Genomic DNA, 21,933 nt, shown 5'->3' on the forward strand with positions numbered 1-21,933 from the left:
TTGTCTTAATACTCGTAGAAAAGCTACGACATAATACTTAACTGTAAAGTCCACACACAATCAAAGACAGAAAGTTGAAACAAAGTTTATTACTCGATTTCATTTCTGAGGGCCTTCGAGAATCGAACTGAACAAACAAGCATGCTGATTGGGCGGAGAATTTTGCCAGGAATTTCATTATGGCACAACAATATGACAATAACAGAAATTTTTTCTAAAATTGCGTCAATTTCTCTCTATCCCTGAATCTCCAACATTTCCATACTTAGTAACTTCATTCAACTCCATTTTCAACCCCCGACGCAAAAACGACGGGGTGTTATAAGTTTGACGTGTCTGTCTGTTTGTCTGTCTGTGTGTGTGTCCGTCTGTGGCATCGTAGCTCCCGAACGGATGAACCGATTTAGATTTAGTTTTTTTTTTGTTTGAAAGCTGAGTTAGTCGGGAGTGTTCGTACGTAGCCATTGTTTCATGAAATCGGTCCACTCTGTCGGGGGTTTTTTCTAAATTTTAATTTTGTGATTAGGTTAGTGGGTAATGTACTATCAGCTGTAAAAGTGCATGGAGACATTATACATTAATTCATTGATTAATTTGCCATGCACTTTTACAGCTGATAGTACATATTTTTGTTTCAAAAAGAACGTACCTACTACCATCTCAAAGAACGGCAACGGCTTGGCTGTTTAGTTACAACACGAACTGTTGGAATAAATGTTATAATCAGTGACCGTGACATGGTGAGGTGAGGTATCCTGTACCTACATTTTTCACCTCACCATATAATATAATATAATGTAATATAAATAATATAAATATTGGGGACACTAAAGGTAGTGGCACTGACACGGTAAGCCGAATATATAGCGAATTATTTCTAATAATTGTCTGTTTCTAACGCTGGAATCTACATACTTAGCACATCAAAAAACCTAGTAAAGCCTCCTAACATACCTCCGCATATAACGACAAAAGAAGCATAAAAACGATCAAGTAAAGCCACATGTATATTGCTCGGGAAAAGTGCGAGGCATTCTATTATACTGGAACAATACAGTGACAATAAACAAATATAACAGTACATAGTACCCACTCAGCACAAAGAGCTTTGTACAAAGCCAATATTTTCCCCATTCCGTTCTTGTTTTCTAGACGCGCATTAGGGCTTGGGAAGAAAAATACCTAGGTGTATACTTAGGTATTTTCCACCTTTCAAATGTCACCACTACAGTAGTTTCAAGTATCAGTAGTACCTAACTATTGACAGTAACTGATATTTGAAAGCTGATCAAAATTGAAAGAGAATCAAATTACTTGTTATCGACGTCTCAGTTAGGTACTTAGAATAATTAGGCACCAATCTTGGATAGCAGAAAATATTGTAATGGAAATTGCGTTCGTCTAAATCACGACTACGAAGCTACAACTATAAAGTGAGGCAAGCTCGAGTTTGTTTCAGTAGAAAATTTAAAGTACCTACCTACCGCCTGAAAGTAGTTATTAGTAACTAATAACAGTTGTTTTAGTTATAAGGAAAAACTGACGGACATAAGTGTATCTTGCGTACCTAAATATATGGGAAATAAATAAATTAAAAGCTGATAACAACCAATCTAGGTATTATGATTGAATATTTTTTTAATAATAAAATATTAATTAGGTGTACCCTTTTTATAACAATTGAATAAGATTATTCTTATTGAAAACCTACTAATTGCTAAGAAAAAACAATATTTTTTTACCTATACATATATTATCAGAACATACACCATGAGTTGTGGATTTTAGGCAAAATAAATTAACATCTCTCAAACGGTTAGTATACTGGTACCATAAATTAGGTGCGTTGGGCGCCACGTATAACCGATGATGGTCAACGTGATTTACGCAAAACAAAGAACTATGAATAGGGTAATGACACTTACACATGATTAAGCAATGTCGTGACCTTACATCTTCATTCAAAGACAAACGGATTCGGACTGAATAATATGGTCCATGCGAGTGTGGGACGCACTGCCAAGGAGTGGAATTCCTTGCCGGCGGCTATATTTCCGAGCTCATATAACCCGGCAACCTTCAAATCAAGGGTGAACAGGCATCTTCTGGGCGATCTCACTCCATCGTAGGCCACGTCTTTGCCTTTGGCTAGTCTGTGGTCAAGAGTAAGCCCATTTATAAAATAAAAAAAGAGTGTGTGAATGATTGGTTGAGTGAATGTGATGACTGGTGGGTGTATGAAATGCTATGAATGTTAAGGCGTTCACAGACGTGTGTATAAAGGTGTGTCTACACGTCTGGGCAGGGAGGTCTAGGCTGTGCTACAGTTTTACTCTGTCGAGTAACGTATTCTTTAAAGCAGGGCTCTCCAAACCCCGGGCCGCGGGCCAAATCCGGCCCGCGACGCGTCCCAATCCGGCTCGCGAACACCCCACGCGAAACGCGAAATCATACAGTCCGGCCCGCGAAGCGTTTTGTGGCGACATATATAGCCCTCAGTGAAAACAGTTTGGAGACCCCTGCTTTAAAGTAAGTAAGCTGTCCGAATATTCGGACAGCAGTATTTTATTATTTTACTGCTGGCCGATGGTTGGGCCGAATATTCGGTATCCGGTATCCGGCCAAACAACTATTCGTTGCATCTTTACTTTAAAGGCATGATAAAGATCATTCATCATTGATCCATAATCCTAACTTAATACCTAACTTATTGTTGTTAATAATAATCTTTATTGTTTTAATGAAATTTATGACTTGTAAATGTACTTATTTACCAATAAATTCTGTAATATCTGGGCGACCGAGCTTCGCTCGGTTCTATTTTAATATATCACATCTTTAGATAAAAAAAAAACTTTTATAAATACAAAAACAAAAAAAAAAGACAAAAAACAAAAACTTAATTTCTGGCCGGGATCACAGAATATATAATAGTACAAGTACAGAAGGCCCACTGCTTTGATGTTCACGAAATGCCGCCTTTTTAAATACCTACAACATTCTTACAAAGAAACGAGCCGCACGTGCGCGGCGTCCGGTGATAGGGTTACCTATGGATTAAAACGAATTAATACTCACATAAAATGTTATACTATTATATTCAAGTCTTGGGTAATTTCTAGGTACATATACAGTATTTATATATTTTTGTTCAAGTTCCAACATCACAAGATTCACAAGCCATGAACTTTTCAGTGGGACTTAATCAGTAGTAGATCTGTGTAAGAATATCCTATGGTATTTATTTTATTCAATATGTCTATTTTTTTAGCCACTCCACACGCAGGTATCGCTTAAAAAAACCTCGCGACGTAAAGTAACAATAGAAAGTGCGAACATGCATTCCGTGAGAACGCGCCCCACCCCTGAGTAGGCCGCGAACTCGCGGCCGCCAGGATGTACTTGTAGCGCGGCGATAGAATCGCGGAGTGAGCCGCCCCTGCCGGGATTCGAAACCCCGACACCTACGATCTATCTGCGTACATTAGACAGACCTCGTACGACTGAGCTAAGCGGAATCGATGCGCGCGCGGCGAAATTAAGGACCATATTTTACGTTTACAAACGCGAAAGAAAAACTCATGAAAACTCGAAAATTCGCGTTTTCCGGGATCTAAGGCTACGCTAGATCGATTTTTCACCCCCGAAATCCCCCACATAACAAATTTCAGCGAAATCGTTAGAGCGGTTTCCAAGATCGTAAATAAATAAATAAATATACAAGAATTGCTCGTTTAATAGTATAAGATATCTGTATATCTGTAAAGCCCAGGAATACACTGTCAAAATTGTGTCATCGTGTTAAGTACACCGTATTGCACAGACAATATAGGTAACATTAAAGTCAGGCCAAGGTCTTCCCTTTAGAACCATGCTGTAATGCCCGAAAGCACCAATTAAAACTTTATTACGAAGGCAGTTCCCAACTTCTCTGTTAATTGAGATGTTTTGTGCCTCTCGGACCGGTAAACAAAACATCTCACAAGTACATAATAATGATAAAAATCTTTCGACAGCTTGTGAAGTGATAATATGAATATCTTATACTTTTAAACGAGCAATTCTTGTATATTTATTTATTTATTTATTTATTTATTTATATATATATTTATTTACACTGACGATCTCGGAAACCGCTCTAACGATTTCGCAGAAATTTGTTATGTGGGGGTTTTTGGGGGTGAAAAATCGGTCTAACTTATCCTTAGGTCCCGGAAAACGCGAATTTTCGAGTTTTCATGCGTTTTTCTTCGCGCGCCATCTCGTGTGCAGTAGTTGTACTGTTAAGACAGAATTCTTTCGGTTGATGTAAGTACTATTTATTGCAAACACTAGATGGCGACACAGGTCAAGGCTAAAACGAATAGAAAAATACACTATTTGAGTTTTTGTGGCGAAATGCGCGCCATCTCGTGTGGAGTAGTTGTGTTGTTAAGGCTGAGAATTCTTTCGCTCGATGTAGGTACTATTCATTTTTGAACTAGATGGCGACACATGTCAAGGATACGAAACAGAACCGAGCGAAGCTCGGTTGCCCAGATTCTTCTTTATCCTCTCCTGATCCCATTATTTGGGGTCGGGTCTCCTCACAGTCCTGCGCCAAGTTCTACGATCTTGGGTTGTCTGTTGGGGCACCTGGGCTTTCTTGAGTTCTCTTTCTATGCTTTTCCACCAGGTATCTGGGGGACGGCCACTACCTCTTGGCGTCTCTGGTAGATTGAGTGCTACTTGGACTATGTGATCGTTTTCCCGTCGTTTAACGTGGCCATACCAACGAAGGCGGTTTTCATCGAGCTTGTCTGCGATTGGTGTAACCTTGAAGCTACCACGTATATATTCGTTTCGGATTCGGTCTAGCCGGGTTACACCTCCCGCCCATCTAAGCATTTTCATCTCGTTAGTATGTACCTTTTGTTTATGGATTTTCTTTGTTGTCCAGCATTCTGATCCATAGAGTAGCGCGGGACGAATAGCCGTTTTATAGACTTTTCCCTTGATTTTTATTGGGATCCGTGGGTCGCACAGTACACCTGTCAGCGATCGCCACTTTTGCCATGCGACGCTTATTCTATGTGTCACATCATCGTCGACATTCGCATCGGATGTGAGTATGGAGCCTAGGTATTTAAATTTTTCTACAGATGGAACCGGCGCGTCTCCAATATAGATGGTTTCCGGTGTATTAGATCTGCTGAAAGGGCATTTCAGGTATTCCGTTTTACTCCTACTAACTCTCAGGCCGTGCTTCTCAAGTGCTTGTGTCCACAGATTCAGAAGTTCCTGCAAATTTGTAGCGGTGTCGGCGGCTAGGACTATATCGTCCGCGTACAAAATGGTCCATGGCAGTGGAGATGGTATATTTCTCGTAAGGTAGTCCATGACTAGATTGAACAGCAACGGGCTGAGCACGGATCCTTGATGGACGCCGACCTTGACCTCAAAAGCTCTACTTAAGCCTGCTAGTGTTCGCACTCTCGTGCTGGCCTTGATATACATGTCTTTTACTAATTCTATGTAATATTCAGGGACATTCTGGGCACGCAGAGCCTCCCATACTAGCTTCCGCGGCACACGGTCGAAGGCTTTTTCTAGGTCAATAAATGTCAGATGCAAATCGTTTTTATTTATTCGAAACTTTTCCATCATAATCCTGACAGTTTGTATTGCGTCAGTGGTTGACCTGGAAGCCGTGAAACCGAACTGATTTGGAGAGGTCTGAGAGATGTTTGAAATTCGTTTATTAAGAACTCTTTCCCATATCTTAAGCGTGTGTGAGGTTAGTTTTACTCCTCTATAGTTTTCGCACTGCGCGACATCGCCCTTGTTCTTGTAGAACGGTATTAAAAAGCTTTGACGCCATGAATCCGGGATGTTTTTCGTGGCCAGGATGATATTAAATAGCTTCGTAAGCCATGCTACGCCTATCGGTCCGAGAGCTTTCCAAAGATCCGCCGGGATCTCGTCTGGCCCTGCAGCCTTTTTACTTTTCATTTTCATCGTTGCATGTTTAACTTCACCACTCTCTATTTCGGGCACTGGTCCATATGTGGGTTTGCATGGCATCGGGTCTTCGTTTGGGAATTCTTCGTTAAGAAGTTGTTCATAATACTCGAACCATCTTTCTCTAATTTGGGTATTATCTGTTAAAATTTTGCTATCTTTATTTTTTATATATTTATTTATTTTTATATCCATTGTTGCTCTGTGTCTCGATTTCGCTATTTTAATTACATCGTCTGCATTTTTAGCATTTTCCAAACTATTGTAGAAATTTGTATTGCTTTGTGCTCTTTGTTGTGCCACGCATCTTTTTGCGTTCTTCTTTGCTTCTATGTATTGGTCTCTGTCTTCTTGAAGTTGCGATCTTTGCCACTTTTTGAAACACGCTTTTTTGCTGGCCAAGGAGTCTTTTACCGTGTCGTTCCACCAGTTTGGATCTTTACCGCTTCCGAAAGGTCCTTTAGAAATTCCGAGGATGGTTCCGGCTGTAGCTCTACATTTTGCTTCGAATTTAGACCACATATGTTCAGCACTACTGTAGTTTACGCTAATGTCTGTTTCGAGGTATTCTATTACTGCATTCTTTAGTTGTATGCCTTTGGGGCCATTCAGATCCTTCCATTTCGTCCTTGGTGTTCTATCAACGATGTGTTTTATCGGCTTTGGCAAGGTATAGACGGCAACCAGAAGGCGGTGTTGTGTTGCGAGGGGCTCACCCGGAATTACCTTACAATCTTTGAATTTCGTCTTAACCACCATATCTGCTAAGATGTAGTCTATTTGTGACTTACGTCCCCCGCTTTTGTAGGTGAGTAGATGTTCTTCCTTTTTTGGAAATTGGTATTTATAATTGATAGGGCATGTCTAGTAGAAAATTCCAGGATATATTCCCCTTGCGTGTTGGTTTCACCTATTCCATAACCTCCGTGGGCCGCCGATGTGTTAGTTGCTCCTACGTGGCCATTTAGGTCTGCTCCTATTATTTTCAGTTCGTTTTGTGGTATGTTGTGCATCACATCATCCAGGTCCTCCCAGAATTCTGCTTTTTCTTTTTCTGAACAGCCCGTTTGTGGAGCGTAGGCTGAAATAATGTTGGTAACTTGCTGGTCATCCAAAGCCAATTTAACGGCCAGTATCCGATCACTTTTCCGCGTGATGTTGATTATGCGGGTTTTAAAATATTTATCCAAAACAATCGCCACCCCATTTCTTTTATTGTCTGTACCATGATACAGAACCTGGTAGTCGTTGCCGATGTCTTTTGATTTTGAGCCCTTCCATTTTGTTTCCTGGAGGCAACAGATATTAATGCTTCTTCTTTTAAGTGTATTGCTCAATTCTTGGCTTCTTCCCGTAAGAGACCCCAAGTTCCAGGTTGCGAGTCTTATCTTACTTATATTCAAATGCGAATTTTTATTCTTGTCTCGTTGTCCGTCGCTTTGGGGGAACGCCCTAGAGGTACTTGCATCGAGAATCTCCGTATTCGCATTTGCGTCGCTTCCGGGGTACGCCCTAGCCTTATTGCCCTTTCTCATTTCTTTGTGCATTTCATGTGAGGAGATATTTGTGTTGGCGTGGGGTTTTACGGCCGGTTGCCACCTGACGCCAAGGCAGTAACTCTTCTGAAGAGCTTGGGAGCCGGGGTCACACCAGGAGTGATTTCCGCGCCATCCCTACTGCGTTGCCCTGCCTGGCAGCGCAGCTCCAATGTCCACCTGGTACCTTAATATGTAAGGGCAGCTTTTCATTGGGGTTTGTGCTTCTTCCGCCTGCTCCGCCGTACCGACATCCCTTTGTCTCCGCCTTCGCAGCCGTTGAAGTCTTCACCCGTAACCCTGGGCACGGGGCCGCGATATACCCCACGGCACTGGGTCCTCGCTCGAACTTCGCCACCTCTTTATTCCGGCCTACTGAAATAAAGGGTGCCCACCCCCGCGGCTGGGACGCGCTGAGCAAGAATTACCCAAGTGGGAAGCAGAGAAGGTAGCTCTACTTCCCCAGGGGCCGGGCTAATGGCCGAGTTTGGCGCCTCGACCAAGGGCAGTTGCCCAGATTGTGACATTATATGGGTAAAGGGACCTTATTGTCGATGGCGCTTACGTCCCGCGGCGTCGTATTTGTACACGAACATCGCTCATAACATAACGCCGTAAGCGCCATCAACAATAAGGTCCCTTTATCCAGATAACGTCACATATTATCTTATACCTTATACTTTTAAACGAGAAATTCTTGTATATTTATTTATTTATATATACCGACGATCTCGGAAACCGCTCTAACGATTTCGCTGAAATTTGTTATGTGGGGGTTTTAGCGTAGCCTTAGATCCCGGAAAACGCGAATTTTCGAGTTTTCATGAGTTTTTCTTTCGCGTTTGTAAACGTAAAATATGGTCGTTAATTTCGCCGCGCGCGCATCGATTCCGCGTAGCTCAGTCGCACGAGGTCGGTCTAATGTACGCAGATAGATCGTAGGTGTCAGGGTTTCGAATCCCGGCCAGAAATTAAGTTTTTGTTTTTTGTATTTTTTTTGTTTTTGTATTTATAAGTTTTTTTTTTATCTAAAGGCGTGATATACGAAGCTCGGTCGCCCAGATATTGATATTTATGATAATATGATAAAAGACAGATTGAGCGAAAAATAGTAAAAAATAGCAGAAAATAAATATTGCACTAAGTGTAAGGTAAATCGCGACGGCTTGCCGGAGCGATTTAAAGACTCGAGTTTGCAATTTTCTTTAACTCCCGCTCCACCTGCGTGCATGGATTTACTGTGGGAGTGTGATGAAAAGAAATTAATAAAGCCATACTCAGGGGATTCAGTTGATAGGTACTACTTATCACAAAAATCACAATGCAATTTCTATCTAATCTAGGTACCATAATCTATTCAGCGGCAACTACATACATATCAATATTAAACCATGTGTTTGTGACAGGCTGCATATATATGGGTAGCTATATGTATCTCTATCATAATACATGCGCTGCGGTTGCAATGTCGGCTTCATATTCCATGTGTATACATATATCATTCACATACAGTTTACTTAGAACCGTCGGCGGACCGAATATTTTGATACTTGTTGACGTGGCTAACATAACAAAACTTTGATACGAGTATATATACATTTGTGAAAGTGTACAGAACCTGTCCTGTCACGAGTCAGTCCCTTATCTAATATGGCAGTTTGTAATAAATGTGTACAAAGGCACAGTATAAGACTAACTCTTCTAAGACGATACGGAGTGGTCAAATATCCATACAAACGCTCTCGACTATTTCCTTCCTGGTTTTTGCAGATAGAGCAATGATTTTTCAACCCAAATTAATATTATTTTTATCTGTGTCGGACCGTTTTGATTTTTTTGATATTCTTATTTTTAAAGACGCTAGCCCATCAAAAATTCCCAAAAATGGCCTTATTGATTATAGCGCAAAAAAGGTGTGGTACTCAAAATTGGGGGCAATTAGCCAAAAAAACTAAACGGTCCGACACAGATTATTTCATTGTTATTCAGATTCTCAAATTTGAACGATTGATTAAGTTTTGTAGTAGTAGTAGTAGTAGTAGTAAACACTTTATTGTACAGAACAAATTACATGTACAGAGAATAATTATAACGGTTATGTACAAAGGCAAGTTTTGAAGGAGGAAACAGTCGGAACCTCGATTTGAAACATTTTTTCGCAATATCTTTTATCTGAGTTGTTTTTAATGGACAATTTTTTTTCGATAAATCTAGTTAATAACACTAGTATATTAAACTAGAATCCCCTAATTAAAAGAAGGACTCCTTTCCATTTTAGCATTTTCGCTCCTGTATAATCCTAACAAACGTACGCCGCGCGGTATGTATGTCGCAGTAAGATAGATAAATCCGTTATATAGTTATAACCCTAGGAATATAATTATACGTCGTAACATAGTTAAACGAAAGCGATTAATTGCTATCTTACTAGGAATATAACTATAATACTAAACTAGTTTAGTCATATAGTTATATGACTGGATCCAGTTTAGTGAAATGATTGTAGACAGGAGTGCGGCGGTGCGGCGGAGGTATAGTTATAACCCTAGGGATATAATTATATGCCGTAACATAGCTAAACGAAAGCGATTCCTTACCATCTTACTAGGAATATAATTATAATACGTTACTAGTTTAGTTTTATAATTATATCACTGGATTAAACTTAGTCTAGGGATATAATTATAATACGTCTCTAGTTAAGTAATATAGTTATACACCGTGTTTCACTTAACACTAAAAACCTGAAATCAGTTTGTTCAGAATCGAGAGTAGAATCGATTGAGCTATATCTTGATGGGGGTAATATTTTTTGTTTAATTTGTATTATTAGTTATTTTTTACGTGCCCATTCTATTGTATTCGTAATGCGACATTGTGTATATCGCATTGCTAGAGGTTGCTTACCTTTTTCAGTATTTAGGGGTATTAATACTGACTGGTTACTTGGACGATACTTTTTCCGTTACGAGTTTGACGTTGTTTGTCAGTTTAATCTTAATGTTTATCATAAGTCATAACAAATTGAACTCGTACCTAATTACAACCTTGTCATTTTGAATGTTGGGTTTAAATTTGCTTACCGCGATTAAATTACCGGGATTTCCCGGGAAATACCGGGAGCATGCCCTAACTGTTACGTTTTAACTAATATAGCTTGGATTCGTTTGTTTAGTAACCAAACCTTGTGAACTATGTTCGGATCGATACAAAATAAACTTTGTTCTAACGTCAGTGACGGTGTTGTTATTCCAAATCGTCCCGCTATACGTATTATAAAACACTGATTTAAACTTTCACGATTTTTACACATATTTAAAATTGCAAACGGGACTTAATACATAGTAATACGCGATTAAGTCCCGTTTGCAATTTTAAATACCGTATTATAATTATATTCCTAGTAAGATGGTTCTGAATCGCTCCCTTATATCCCTAGGGTTATAACTATACCTCCGCCGCACCGCTGCACTCCTGCCTACAATCATTTCACTAAACTGAATCCAGTCATATAACTATATGACTAAACTAGTTTAGTATTATAGTTATATTCCTAGTAAGATAGCAATTAATCGCTTTCGTTTAACTATGTTACGACGTATAATTATATTCCTAGGGTTATAACTATATAACGGCTTTATCTATCTTACTGCGACATGTATATTGCGTGTCGTGTGCATATGTCGCAGTAAGATAGATAAAGCCGTTATATAGTTATAACCCTAGGGATATAATTATATGTCGTAACATAGTTAAACGAAAGCGATTAATTGCTATCTTACTAGGAATATAACTATAATACGTTACTAGTTTGGTGATATAATTATATGACTGGATTCAGTTTAGTGAAATGATTGTAGGCAGGAGTGCGGCCGTGCGGCGGAGGTATAGTTATAACCCTAGGGATATAATTATATGCCGTAACATAACGATATCACAGGAAAAAGTGGTGAAAATTCAATAAATAATTATGCACGAAAACTCAACCGTGACGTGAACGACAACTGATGCCGAACGACTGCCTTGTGGTAGCGGGTAAGCTCCCGCCCCCGTCTCCACTGCACCCCCGCACTACACTGCTACAATTATACTACTGAACTTAATCCAGTAATATAACTATATTACTTAACTAGAGACGTATTATAATTATATCCCTAGACTAAGTTTAATCCAGTGATATAATTATATAACTAGGGTTATAACTATACCTCCGCCGCACCGCCGTAATCCTGGCTACAATAATTTCACTAAACTGAATCCAGTCATATAATTATATCACTAAACTAGTAACGTATTATAGTTATATTCCTAGTAAGATAGCAATTAATCGCTTTCGTTTAACTATGTTACGACATATAATTATATCCCTAGGGTTATAACTATATAACGGCTTTATCTATCTTACTGCGACACATACACAACCACTACACAACACATGTATAAGCGGATAAGAATGAACGAGAATGAATCTTTTTCATCTGCTTGCATGTCTTGCGTACATACACGATGCGCATACATACCGCGCGGCATACGCTTGTATGTAGAAGAGTTACTAGTGTTACCACTATGACAAAGATAACCCTACTAATTAATATAACCAATCTCTAAATCATTAAATTACCTAATCGATATCCCTGACTGACGTACGTAGGTCAAAACAGAGAGGTTATCTTAGCGTTTTATTTACGTCACACCTATTTTAGGCGCCAATATATTGAGAATAATGGAGAAAAGAAAACAAATTGTTTTGGACGAGGGAAAAATAGCCCGTTGGGTGGTATATAGATATAATTATATATATCTTCAAAGATAATTTATCGAGGAACGTTCTAAGAATAGAATTATAGAAGTTGAGTTTTGTTTATAACTAGCTCCAAGTTAAAAATGTAACTAATTCTCAGTCCTAGCCTGCCTCGAATGCTGAAAGAACCCGTGATGTGGGGCCAGCCCAAGGGAAATTGTAAACTTTCAATTGAACCCTTAACTTGCCAACTAATATTTAAAGATACATAATTTGTTACCCTTTTAGGTATTTTTTTCTAAGAGCATCTATTGCTCTATTAGGTGCCAACGTGTCTTGAACCCACGATTTTTTCCCACAGATTTTTTAATAATCTTAATAATACACTAAAAGTCGGTTTTCGTTAGGGCCCATTTACGAGTATCTCTTGTATAAGGTTTCAGTTATATTATGGAGCAATCCATGCCGCAATGTAATACAACTCGCATGCGAGATCTCGTATCATATAAATCAGCCCTTAAAGGATCTTACAATGTAAGATATTCCCGCCCGCATCATTAAATATGTTATTGCATGTGCGACGTCCTGCACGTGTCTGTCTGATGACGTTTTCCCTTACCAACCTGTTGCATAGGTCGTTAAATGTCACAAAGCAAAAATACGGGCAACTAAAACGAAGTTTACAAGTTTGTGGCCTCGCCTCGTAGCCGAATGGCATTTCTGCGACGCAAAACGAAATCGAAACGCCGCAGAAAGGTAGTCTGGCTCTGTCGCGATAAGAACGATAGAGATAGATAGCTACGAAAGTAATATTATCGTGAGCGTTTGTGCGTTCGGCTACTCGGATACTCATCGTTAAGGCGATTAAGGCGCCTTTAAGTTTGGATGATGTTTAACGCATTCACTCTGTTCGTAGCGCTACAGGCGTAGCCGATTGTGATTTACTACCAACGTTTTGGTAGCGCTAGCTTGTAGACGATATTGATCGATGCATTCACTGCTAACGCTTTGGTAGCGTTAGCATAGATTATTAATAAGTTACTAACGTAACAGAACCTTTCCCTTGCCCGCAAAATGACAAGAATAGTAGGTACGAGTAACTCGACTATACAATCGGACGCGTGGCGCCTCTCGGCCTGCACTTGTTTTGTTATCTCGAGGCTACTGCTAGCGGGTCGGGTAGGTACTTAAGACGCTACAGGAGCGAAAATGCTGAAATGGAAAGGAGAATTTGGGAATTTTAGTTAAATATATTAGTGTTATTAACTAGATTTATCGAAAAAAAATTGTCCATTCAGAACAACTCAGTTAAAAGATACATACATACAGCGCCGGCCCGTGCACTCGACCAGGGTAGAGCGAGTTTGAATTTCGGCGCCCTTGGGAAGAAGCTTTACAACATAGATGAAAAAATCGCGAGCGTAGCGAGCGGGAAATTTTTGCCGCAAGGCAATACAAAATTTATGGATTTCATCATACAGAAAAGGGACAAGGGTTGAACTTTCTCAGTCGCACTCTAGTATAGGTGGGGCTGAACGTCGATAACATGTAGGTACATAAAATAACAAACAAAAGTATTATAGTGGCCAAGTCAAGAAATCAGACTTGAAATGAAAACGCGAGAGCTGTGCGCGTGGAATTTTTCGTAAGTAACTAAAAGAGAACTGATGTAAATAGTAAGCGCGAGCGAAGCGAGCGCGATTATTTTTCCTATTGACGCAATTTATTAAAACTCAACCCGCTAGCGGGGAAGCAGCGAGTTTCCAAGCTTTGATCAACTGCAGAGCTGCGGTATTTGGCATATTTTGGGGTATTTTGACTTCACAGGGCGCCTATGATCCCGACTATTAGGCCTTATGGGTCTAAATCTTATGTTTTTCATCAAAATTCGGCTTTTCAAAAGTGTGAGGATTGAGTGAGCATAAGAAACTATTTGTAAAAAATTAAATACGTCACTAGGTGATCTAAAATTTATAGAGGTAAGTTGGCATATTTTTTACTAAATGTTAGTATATAAATATTATATGTTAAATGAATACATTCACTGTTTTCGTTGGTAGTTTGTGAGAACTGAGTGAGCACATGTTAATGACGGTTCCCCTTGTTTTGGCATAATTTTACAATCGAGAATTCTTTTTAGCATAATCTATATTGGCATAATTCACCTTTCGCATAATCTGTTATGGCATAGTATAGTTACGCATAATTTGTCTAGGCATATTTTTGTTTGTCCGAATATATTTCATGCATAAAGGTTATTCGCCGAATGGTTTTTATGCATAAATTATTTCTGCATAACATGGTTTAGTGGAAATTTACTACGCAGAATTTTTATCATAGGTAATACTACTATATTAATGTTGCAGTTCTAACCTAACCTAACCGAAATTCTTGACAAAATGTTTTATTTGTTGAGGTCGCAGTTCTAACCTAACCAAACCGACTCTCTTAACAGCATTTAGTATGGGTGGATATTCTGATTTTAAGAAATATGCCAAATACAATTATGCGAATTAATTTTATTCATAAAAACAATCGGCGTAAACAGAATTATGCGAACTTATTTTCGGACAATGTGTTATTCGTATTATTTTCGATTATGACAAATAAGTTTTCTGCCAAATTAACATTCGGCGAAAATCGATTATGCGAAGTCTGTTATGCGAAAATCGTTTCGGACAATTAAAGTTATGCCAAATAGAGGGAACCCGTTAAGGACTGTATCTTTTGATTTATCTTTTTACAAATTCAGAGATTCGTTTTACAATTGTTTTAGAACTTTTACTAAAGATCAGCATATTTTTATTTATTTTCGGAAGGTGCTCACTGAATCCACACGCACACAACAAAGCGTTGTAATTAAGACATTAACTGCGAATTCTATCGTCACCGTCAGGATGCCCATTTGAGAGTTGTAATTATTTTGCCACTAAGTGCCCTTCGGGATCTTAGTCCTTTAAAGTTCGCTCATCTCCTGTGACTCACAAAATTGCGCCTCTCTGAGACTTTTCGCGCCTTTGGCTTTATGAGGCACTCCGCTTTGGACTATCGGATAGACTCATATTTTCGCATTTGGATAACGACGTAGCTTTGTCTTTGGGCCGCAAAACAATGTGGTTCGTCAAGGGCTAGAATCCTGCTTTTACGACGCCCTAGCAACAGCGCCCTTATGAATGTTGGTATATGTTGGCTATGTGGTACAACTTTCCACTTAATCTAAATTACAAATCTAGATTTTCAATAGGTGTATGGACTCCTCTCGCCATTTTGTGAAATGTGCGCGCCCACACAATGTATAATTTTTTTTGTATGGATTTTTCCACATTCTCGATTTTGGCGCCCCCTTACCATGTCGCGCCTAGAGCGGCCGCTCCACTCGCTCTACCCTTAATCCGGCCCTGCATACATACATACATACAATCACGCCTGCTTCCCAGAGGGGTAGGCAGAGAACACGGATTTCCATTTACTACGATCCTGACAAATCACTTTCGCTTCACACACTTTCTGACGTTTCTCATACATGCTCGTCGGTTTCGAGTACTTCTGACCTGGCCTTTTTGCAATATTTCCCCGATTTGAACAAGAAAAGTTCGCCTAGGTCTTCCACTTCCAACTGACCCTTCCACTTCCCTTCCCCTTTTTCTTCTTTTAAAAGATATTGCGAAAAAATCTTTAAAATTGAGGTTCCGCTCTCGACTGTTTCCTGCTTCAAAACTAAATCAATCGTAACTAAATTTGAGAATCTGAATATCAATGAAATAATCTGTGTCGGACCGTTTAGTTTTTTGGCTAATTGTTTCCAATTTTGAATACCTGGGGCTACTTTCCATTTTAGCATTTTCGCTCCTGTAGCGTCTTAACCGCGAGCGACTGACGTAGGCCTGGCGCTAGCTTGTAGACGATTTTGATGGACACATTCACTGCCATCGTTTTGGTATTGCTAGACGTGTAGCCAATTTTATTTAAATGCATTCACTAAAAAATTTGTCGTTGGTCGTCGCACTACGCCCGTAGCCGATGTTGTTTAACGCATTTACTATAGTATGAATTTTCTGAGATGCACTTTTCGCTTTTGCCCTAATCTGTTAAACAAAGGCCTTTGTTTCTATTATTCGCTGCGGTTAGCTCCCGTTTAAACGGCATGTGCTATAGTCTCAGTGTAGTTAAAAAGCAACTATCATGATAGCAATAAGGTTCAAATCCATAAAAAGCCCTTTCAGAGATAACACGTTTTGTCATCTTCAAAAAAAGTTACCTGCACAGCACACTGCAAACTGTTTAATAAATTTGAACCTTATTGCTATCATGATAGTTGCTTTTTAACTACACTGAGACTTTAGCACGTGCTGTGGAAACGGGAGCTAACCACCGCGAATAATAGAAACAAAGGCCTTTGTTCAACAGATTAGGGCAAAACCGAAAAGTTCATCTCAGAAAATTCATACTATATAATATTATACAAACGTATTCGTCGCGCTAAACGCGCAGCGCAGCCGATTCTAGCGTTTTCGACACAATTTGTTGAATCTTCAGTCATCCTCCTAATGAAGTTGGTTAATAGCTTTTGCAGCGTTTTTTACCACAGAAAGTACCACTTACCTTAGCGATCTTATGCAGCAAGGCAGTAGTCGAGTTGGTCTTGAAGAGGCCCAACGCTCGCCTCCGCAGACCCTGGCCGAGACAGGCTTCTACGGCCCCGCAGAGAGCTGTAACGCCGCCGCTGTCTTCGTGAACGAATTTTCTGGTGACGGCCTGGTGGACGAAAACAAAATATATTAATTAGTTTATCAAATTTATAGTTACAGGGAAAGGGCTAGGTACTGTTACTTCTTTTATAAACACAATATTATTTCAGAGGGCGGATGAAAGAAGATGTAAAGTCCAGTCAATGGCAATAATATCGTAGAAAACATCTGCATAAATATCTGACAAAAGCATTTTTACTGACTGTACAATAACTTTTAAGGTCCTTAAAAGGAAAGATCTATCAGTATTTCACTGATTTTTAGAGCGTTTTTACATTATTAGATCCATATCCGATGTCGGATGACCTTTAGAGAAGAACATCTGCTATAAAATCCCCAATTTAATCAAGTATAATTCTATTTTTCTATTACGAGTAACGCTTTGTTTAGGTCAACAAACTTAAACTTTTGAATAAATTGAAGCCAAAATATTTTCCCAAGCACAAAAGAACTGCCACTACCCTTCAAGCTTCGACGGAGTCAATTAATTTGTCAACTGCGTCATTTTTCCTTTGGGGAGACTAGTATTTTGTTGATAGATCCTTGAAATTTAATAAATTGGGTATAGCTTTAGGGATTACAACATTTACTTTATGCTAGGCAATCTAGACATCATTAAAGAATAGTGTTTATCGTCGTGTTTTTAGTATGGGGTTAGGTATCTGTACTAGTATTATTTGATCTGTGGGAATATTAATGACAATTCAGTTTACATTTCACGTGCTCTTTGAGATTTGTGAATACGAATACAATTAAGATTAGGGTGGATTATAATTAATATTTAGGAGCTTAGAATTATGGTTATTCTCTTGGATTAAATAAATAAAGTATTTGTTTAATCTAATCTGTTTTTTTTAGTTCGTAATAGTTTGTTTTTTTGACGACCGGTCTGGCATAGCGCGTAGTGACGCTGCCTGCTACGCCGCGGTCCCGGGTTCAAATCCCGGTAAGGCCATTTATTTGTGTGATGAACACAGATGTTTGTTCCTGAGTCATGGATGTTTTCTATGTATGTATATAAGTATTTGTATATTATACATATCGTTGTATGAGTTCCTGCAACACAAGCCTTCTTGGGACTCAGTCAATCTGTGTAAGAATGTCCTATAATCAAGGATCGTTAACTGCGAGCGAAATCCATTGAAGTACTAGGGTTGCTAACTGGTTGTCATACGTCATTTCAATGGATTTCGCTCGCAGTTAACGATCCTTGCCTATGATATTTATTTATTTATTTCATAGTACCTACGTACCTAGATTACATACCTAGGCCAGTAAAGTAATAAGTAAATGTCTCAAATCACATGTAATTTTAAACAATCTGAGGCTTCCTTCTTCCTTATGTACTGGCCAACCTGTGTATACTATTTTTCTGTTCAACGAATCCGGGAAGCGGTAACTTCGTTTAGCGCAGTGGCCTGAAATTTGACGGCTTCTGGCCGAAGGATAGAAAAATTACATTCACTAGCAAACTCCGATTCTATAAACGTACCTATCTCGTCGTTGCGGACATTGACCTTAAAATTAAATTGATTATCGGGTTCACTATTATCTGGCAGAAACTTTTTACGAATATATTTGATTCGTATAATAGTTCTTGGCAGAAGTCAAGTTTAGCAGAAACACCTTACGCAGAATATGCTTTGGCACAAATCATTTCGCAGATTTTTGTAATACCGAATCGTCTGTTGTCATAATGTTGATGAGCATAATAGTCTTCTAGTCGAACAATACATTTGCAGATAATATTTATGCATAATATTTAGGCGGCATAAAGTTGTAATTTGCTATTTGATAGCAAGTTAGATGTGTTGGGGATGCAAGATACCTAACACTCCTCCTCGCTTCGCTCGTCGTCGTACCTAATGGTGACTCTGGGGTAGTTTTTCTTTTCTGATAGCAAGTAATAATTCTGCTTATGTAATATTATGCTATAAGATTATTATGGTACATACAATTATGTTAAACCAAAGTCGACCAAAGTAATGTTCTGTAAAACATTATTCTGCCAAATGTATCTTATGCGTGGTAGTAATAATGCCAACTAAGTTTTCTGCAAAATTACCATTCGACCGAAAGTGTTTCTGCGAAACATGTTATGCGAAGTGTGTTTCGGACTAAAATTATTCTGCCAGATGAGGGTAACCCGATTATCGATACTTGATCAGCCATACCAAAGAGGATCGAGTATTATAAAGAGTTACTGTCAAAGTAAAATGTGTAATCATAGTGCATAGACTGCTATCTCTCGGCACAAGCGTAAAACTTTTGAACCTCAGTCTTGACAATTTGGCGCATATTGTTAGCTTGTCACGGTCACTTGTAAGGCCGTTTTCACATTATCCGATCCGATATCGGGTGTCGGACCGACATCCTACACCCGATAAACGCTTCCGATAGTGTCGGATGTCGGTCCGATAAAACGCATTGTTCCAAATCAATGAAGTATGATTTTGTATCAAAAAATATTTTTTAAAAGTTTTATATTTAATAATTATAAATAAGCACTATTTTTCAAATATTTTATTGTAAAATTAAAATAACGAGCATAAAAATACTCAAGTGTGTGCGGGTAAAATAAATAATTTTACATTTAACTATATCTACTATAACTATAACATGAAAAAATTAGTATCCGCAATTCGGACCGATGAATTACAATCTTTTTTTTTCAACAGAAATTCATCATTAACAGCTGTTTAATAGACGCCATTTTTGTCACGCACACTACTACAAACGTATACCTACATTATATACGCACAGTCGCACACATACAAATATTATCGGCCGACAGCTGGCGGGGGGTCCGGCATGCCAAAAATGTCGGAAGCGTCCTGCCGATATCGGCAGTTCGATGGTGCCTCGGACAAAAACTGTTGTAGGAAAGTGCCATCTGCATTAAATCCGCAATTTTTGCGTTTTATATCGTTTTTTAGTAATAATGATCTATCAAATACATAAATAAAGACCTGGAAGCGCATAAATCTTACATTCTACATCCTTCCTACATCCGATATCGGATCGGATAATGTGAAAACGGCCTCGGTCCTACCAAACTGCTTCGCCGTAAGTAGGTATATAAATATAACATCGAGCATACAGGTAAATATAAAGTGAAAGAAAACTCCTGGAAATAATTTTAAAGCCGGAAAATAATGGAACTCAATTGGCATTCATTCTTATTACGTTTGAACATCAATGAGGAGCGTTCAGATATCTACATCAGTCAGACATCAATCGATCTTTTCTCAATTACGTCTTTTATCAAGAGGCAATATCTTTATTTTAAAAAGAAATCCTATACGGAGCTCCGCTCAGATAACGGCTTCGATTTTCTCCTCATATTGTGTCTTGTGATTCAACGTTAGGTTTAAATATCAGCAGATATCATATTGTTTGTATCAAGGTGTTTTTTTGTATTATTGAATGAAGTTAGATTTTTGATTTTTTTTTTGTTTCACACAAGCTTTTTATCTTGGATAGAACTATCTATCTCTATCGCTCTTGTGTATTGGCGCGACAGAGCCAAACTACATTTCTGCGGCGTTTCGATTGCGTTTCGTTTCGCTGAAATGCCATTCGGCTACGGGGCCGGGCCCCATCAAGAGCAATATTTAAATTCAGTAAGCGATTGCCATTGTTAAGACTTCTAAGATAGATATTAGTTCTACAGGATGTTTTGACAATAATTGTCACAACAACAAAGAAAATTATAAACAAAGAATGACCTAGCCAAGAATAGCTATGAATACTACTTAATATGTATAATAATTTTTCACCACACCAACTTTTAAAGGCTTTACTTTGCTATTCGAAAACAGATAGGTAGCAAAATTGTATTTCATCCACAAGAGTGCAATTAAAGTAGTTTCATACAAATTTTTACTTGATGTCTTAAGTTGACTGATAGAATTTTCCTATAATTGATGATTTCGAATCATACTTAAATATTGGATAAATTGATGGGATTTGATTTAATTTCATGTTTTATAGTCAGTATTTTGTTCGTGTTGGTATGGTGAAAAATTTTGTGTTTCACTCGGAAGCAAAATTTGTTTAACCTTCGTGCCTTGAAACCCTCGCAACGCTCAAGATTCCACTTTTTGAATATTGGAATCTTTCGCTTGCTCGGGTATCAATATTGGTACGTGCGGTTAAACAACTACTTTGCCCCCTTGTAAAACAAATAACTATTAATTTTAATACACCATATATAATCATTATGTAGGTAATACCTAAACCAATTGTGACGTGTAATATGTAACAATATAATAAATAAATGAGTATTATGAGTATGAGTATGAGTAATTATCCAGAATAAAAAGTCATTACAGTAGTCAAATGTAATTTATCACCCCTATTTATACGCCGTTCGCATAAGAATCATTAAGGGAGTGACACGATAAACTAATATATTTTGCGAAGACACCACGCTTAGGCACAGAAAATAAATGCCTAAAAGTCAGTCTCTAGACTGTTCAAGTGGCTGAGAACCTTTATTAGGTTTTGCTTTGAAAATTATTAAAAGTAATATTTTTCTCGGCAAAGATGGCGAAACGATCTTGACGTCTTTCTGAAGAACTGGCCGGAGGAAACAGAGAACAATGACATTTGCCCAGCAAACTCTTAATATCATTTGCCAAATAGTTCACCATGTCCGACTTCTTCATTCTGATGATAATTTAATAACGCATCAACTTAATTTATGGTTACAGAACAAAGGGTACAGTCAACCAATTAGAACCCTAGGCCACTCTACAACCATGTCAAAATGACAAGCAGTAAGAGATTTCTTACAATCTGATTTATAACGTCACTATGGCATAGTTCTACAGTGGCCTCAGTTTTGACAATTTGGCCCATATTCAATTGTGTTGACTAATATTGTACAAAGGTGTAACGCCATCTT

At 38.5% G+C, this 21,933-nt stretch overlaps 3 protein-coding genes across 4 annotated transcripts in view; 1 reads left to right on the forward strand and 2 right to left on the reverse strand.

Moving 5' to 3' along the window:
* The window catches only part of LOC125236750 (small G protein signaling modulator 2-like), a 195,097-nt gene that overhangs the window by 155,541 nt on the left and 17,623 nt on the right, over positions 1–21,933 (reverse strand). Inside the window, exon 2 of the mRNA XM_048143675.1 lies at positions 16,879–17,031. Coding sequence (XP_047999632.1) covers positions 16,879–17,031 — 153 coding nt within the window. The remainder of the gene's footprint in view (positions 1–16,878; positions 17,032–21,933) is intronic.
* Positions 1–21,933, forward strand: part of LOC125236461 (vacuolar protein sorting-associated protein 33A) — a 79,315-nt gene that overhangs the window by 4,697 nt on the left and 52,685 nt on the right. The gene's annotated exons all lie outside the window — the stretch shown is intronic.
* On the reverse strand, positions 4,547–6,820 carry LOC125236463. Of its 2 annotated transcripts, none has more exons than XM_048143275.1 (2): positions 6,350–6,820; positions 4,547–5,070 (listed from the first exon to the last, which is right to left on the reverse strand). In XM_048143275.1, exons 1-2 carry the CDS (start codon positions 6,757–6,759, stop codon positions 5,064–5,066), a joined length of 417 nt encoding a protein of 138 aa, XP_047999232.1. In that variant the 5' UTR covers positions 6,760–6,820; the 3' UTR covers positions 4,547–5,063. The 2 variants fall into 2 exon arrangements, with proteins under 2 accessions (XP_047999232.1, XP_047999233.1); XM_048143276.1 differs by having other exon boundaries at positions 4,547–5,067; positions 6,347–6,820.

The sequence above is a fragment of the Leguminivora glycinivorella genome, chromosome 19 (genome assembly GCF_023078275.1).
Source record: "Leguminivora glycinivorella isolate SPB_JAAS2020 chromosome 19, LegGlyc_1.1, whole genome shotgun sequence".
Taxonomy (NCBI): Eukaryota; Metazoa; Arthropoda; class Insecta; order Lepidoptera; family Tortricidae; genus Leguminivora; species Leguminivora glycinivorella.

Coding starts and splice junctions, on each gene's coding strand:
- LOC125236463 (XM_048143275.1), bottom strand. CDS start 6,759: ATGGTGGTTAAGACGAAATTCAAAGATTGTAAGGTAATTCCGGGTGAG.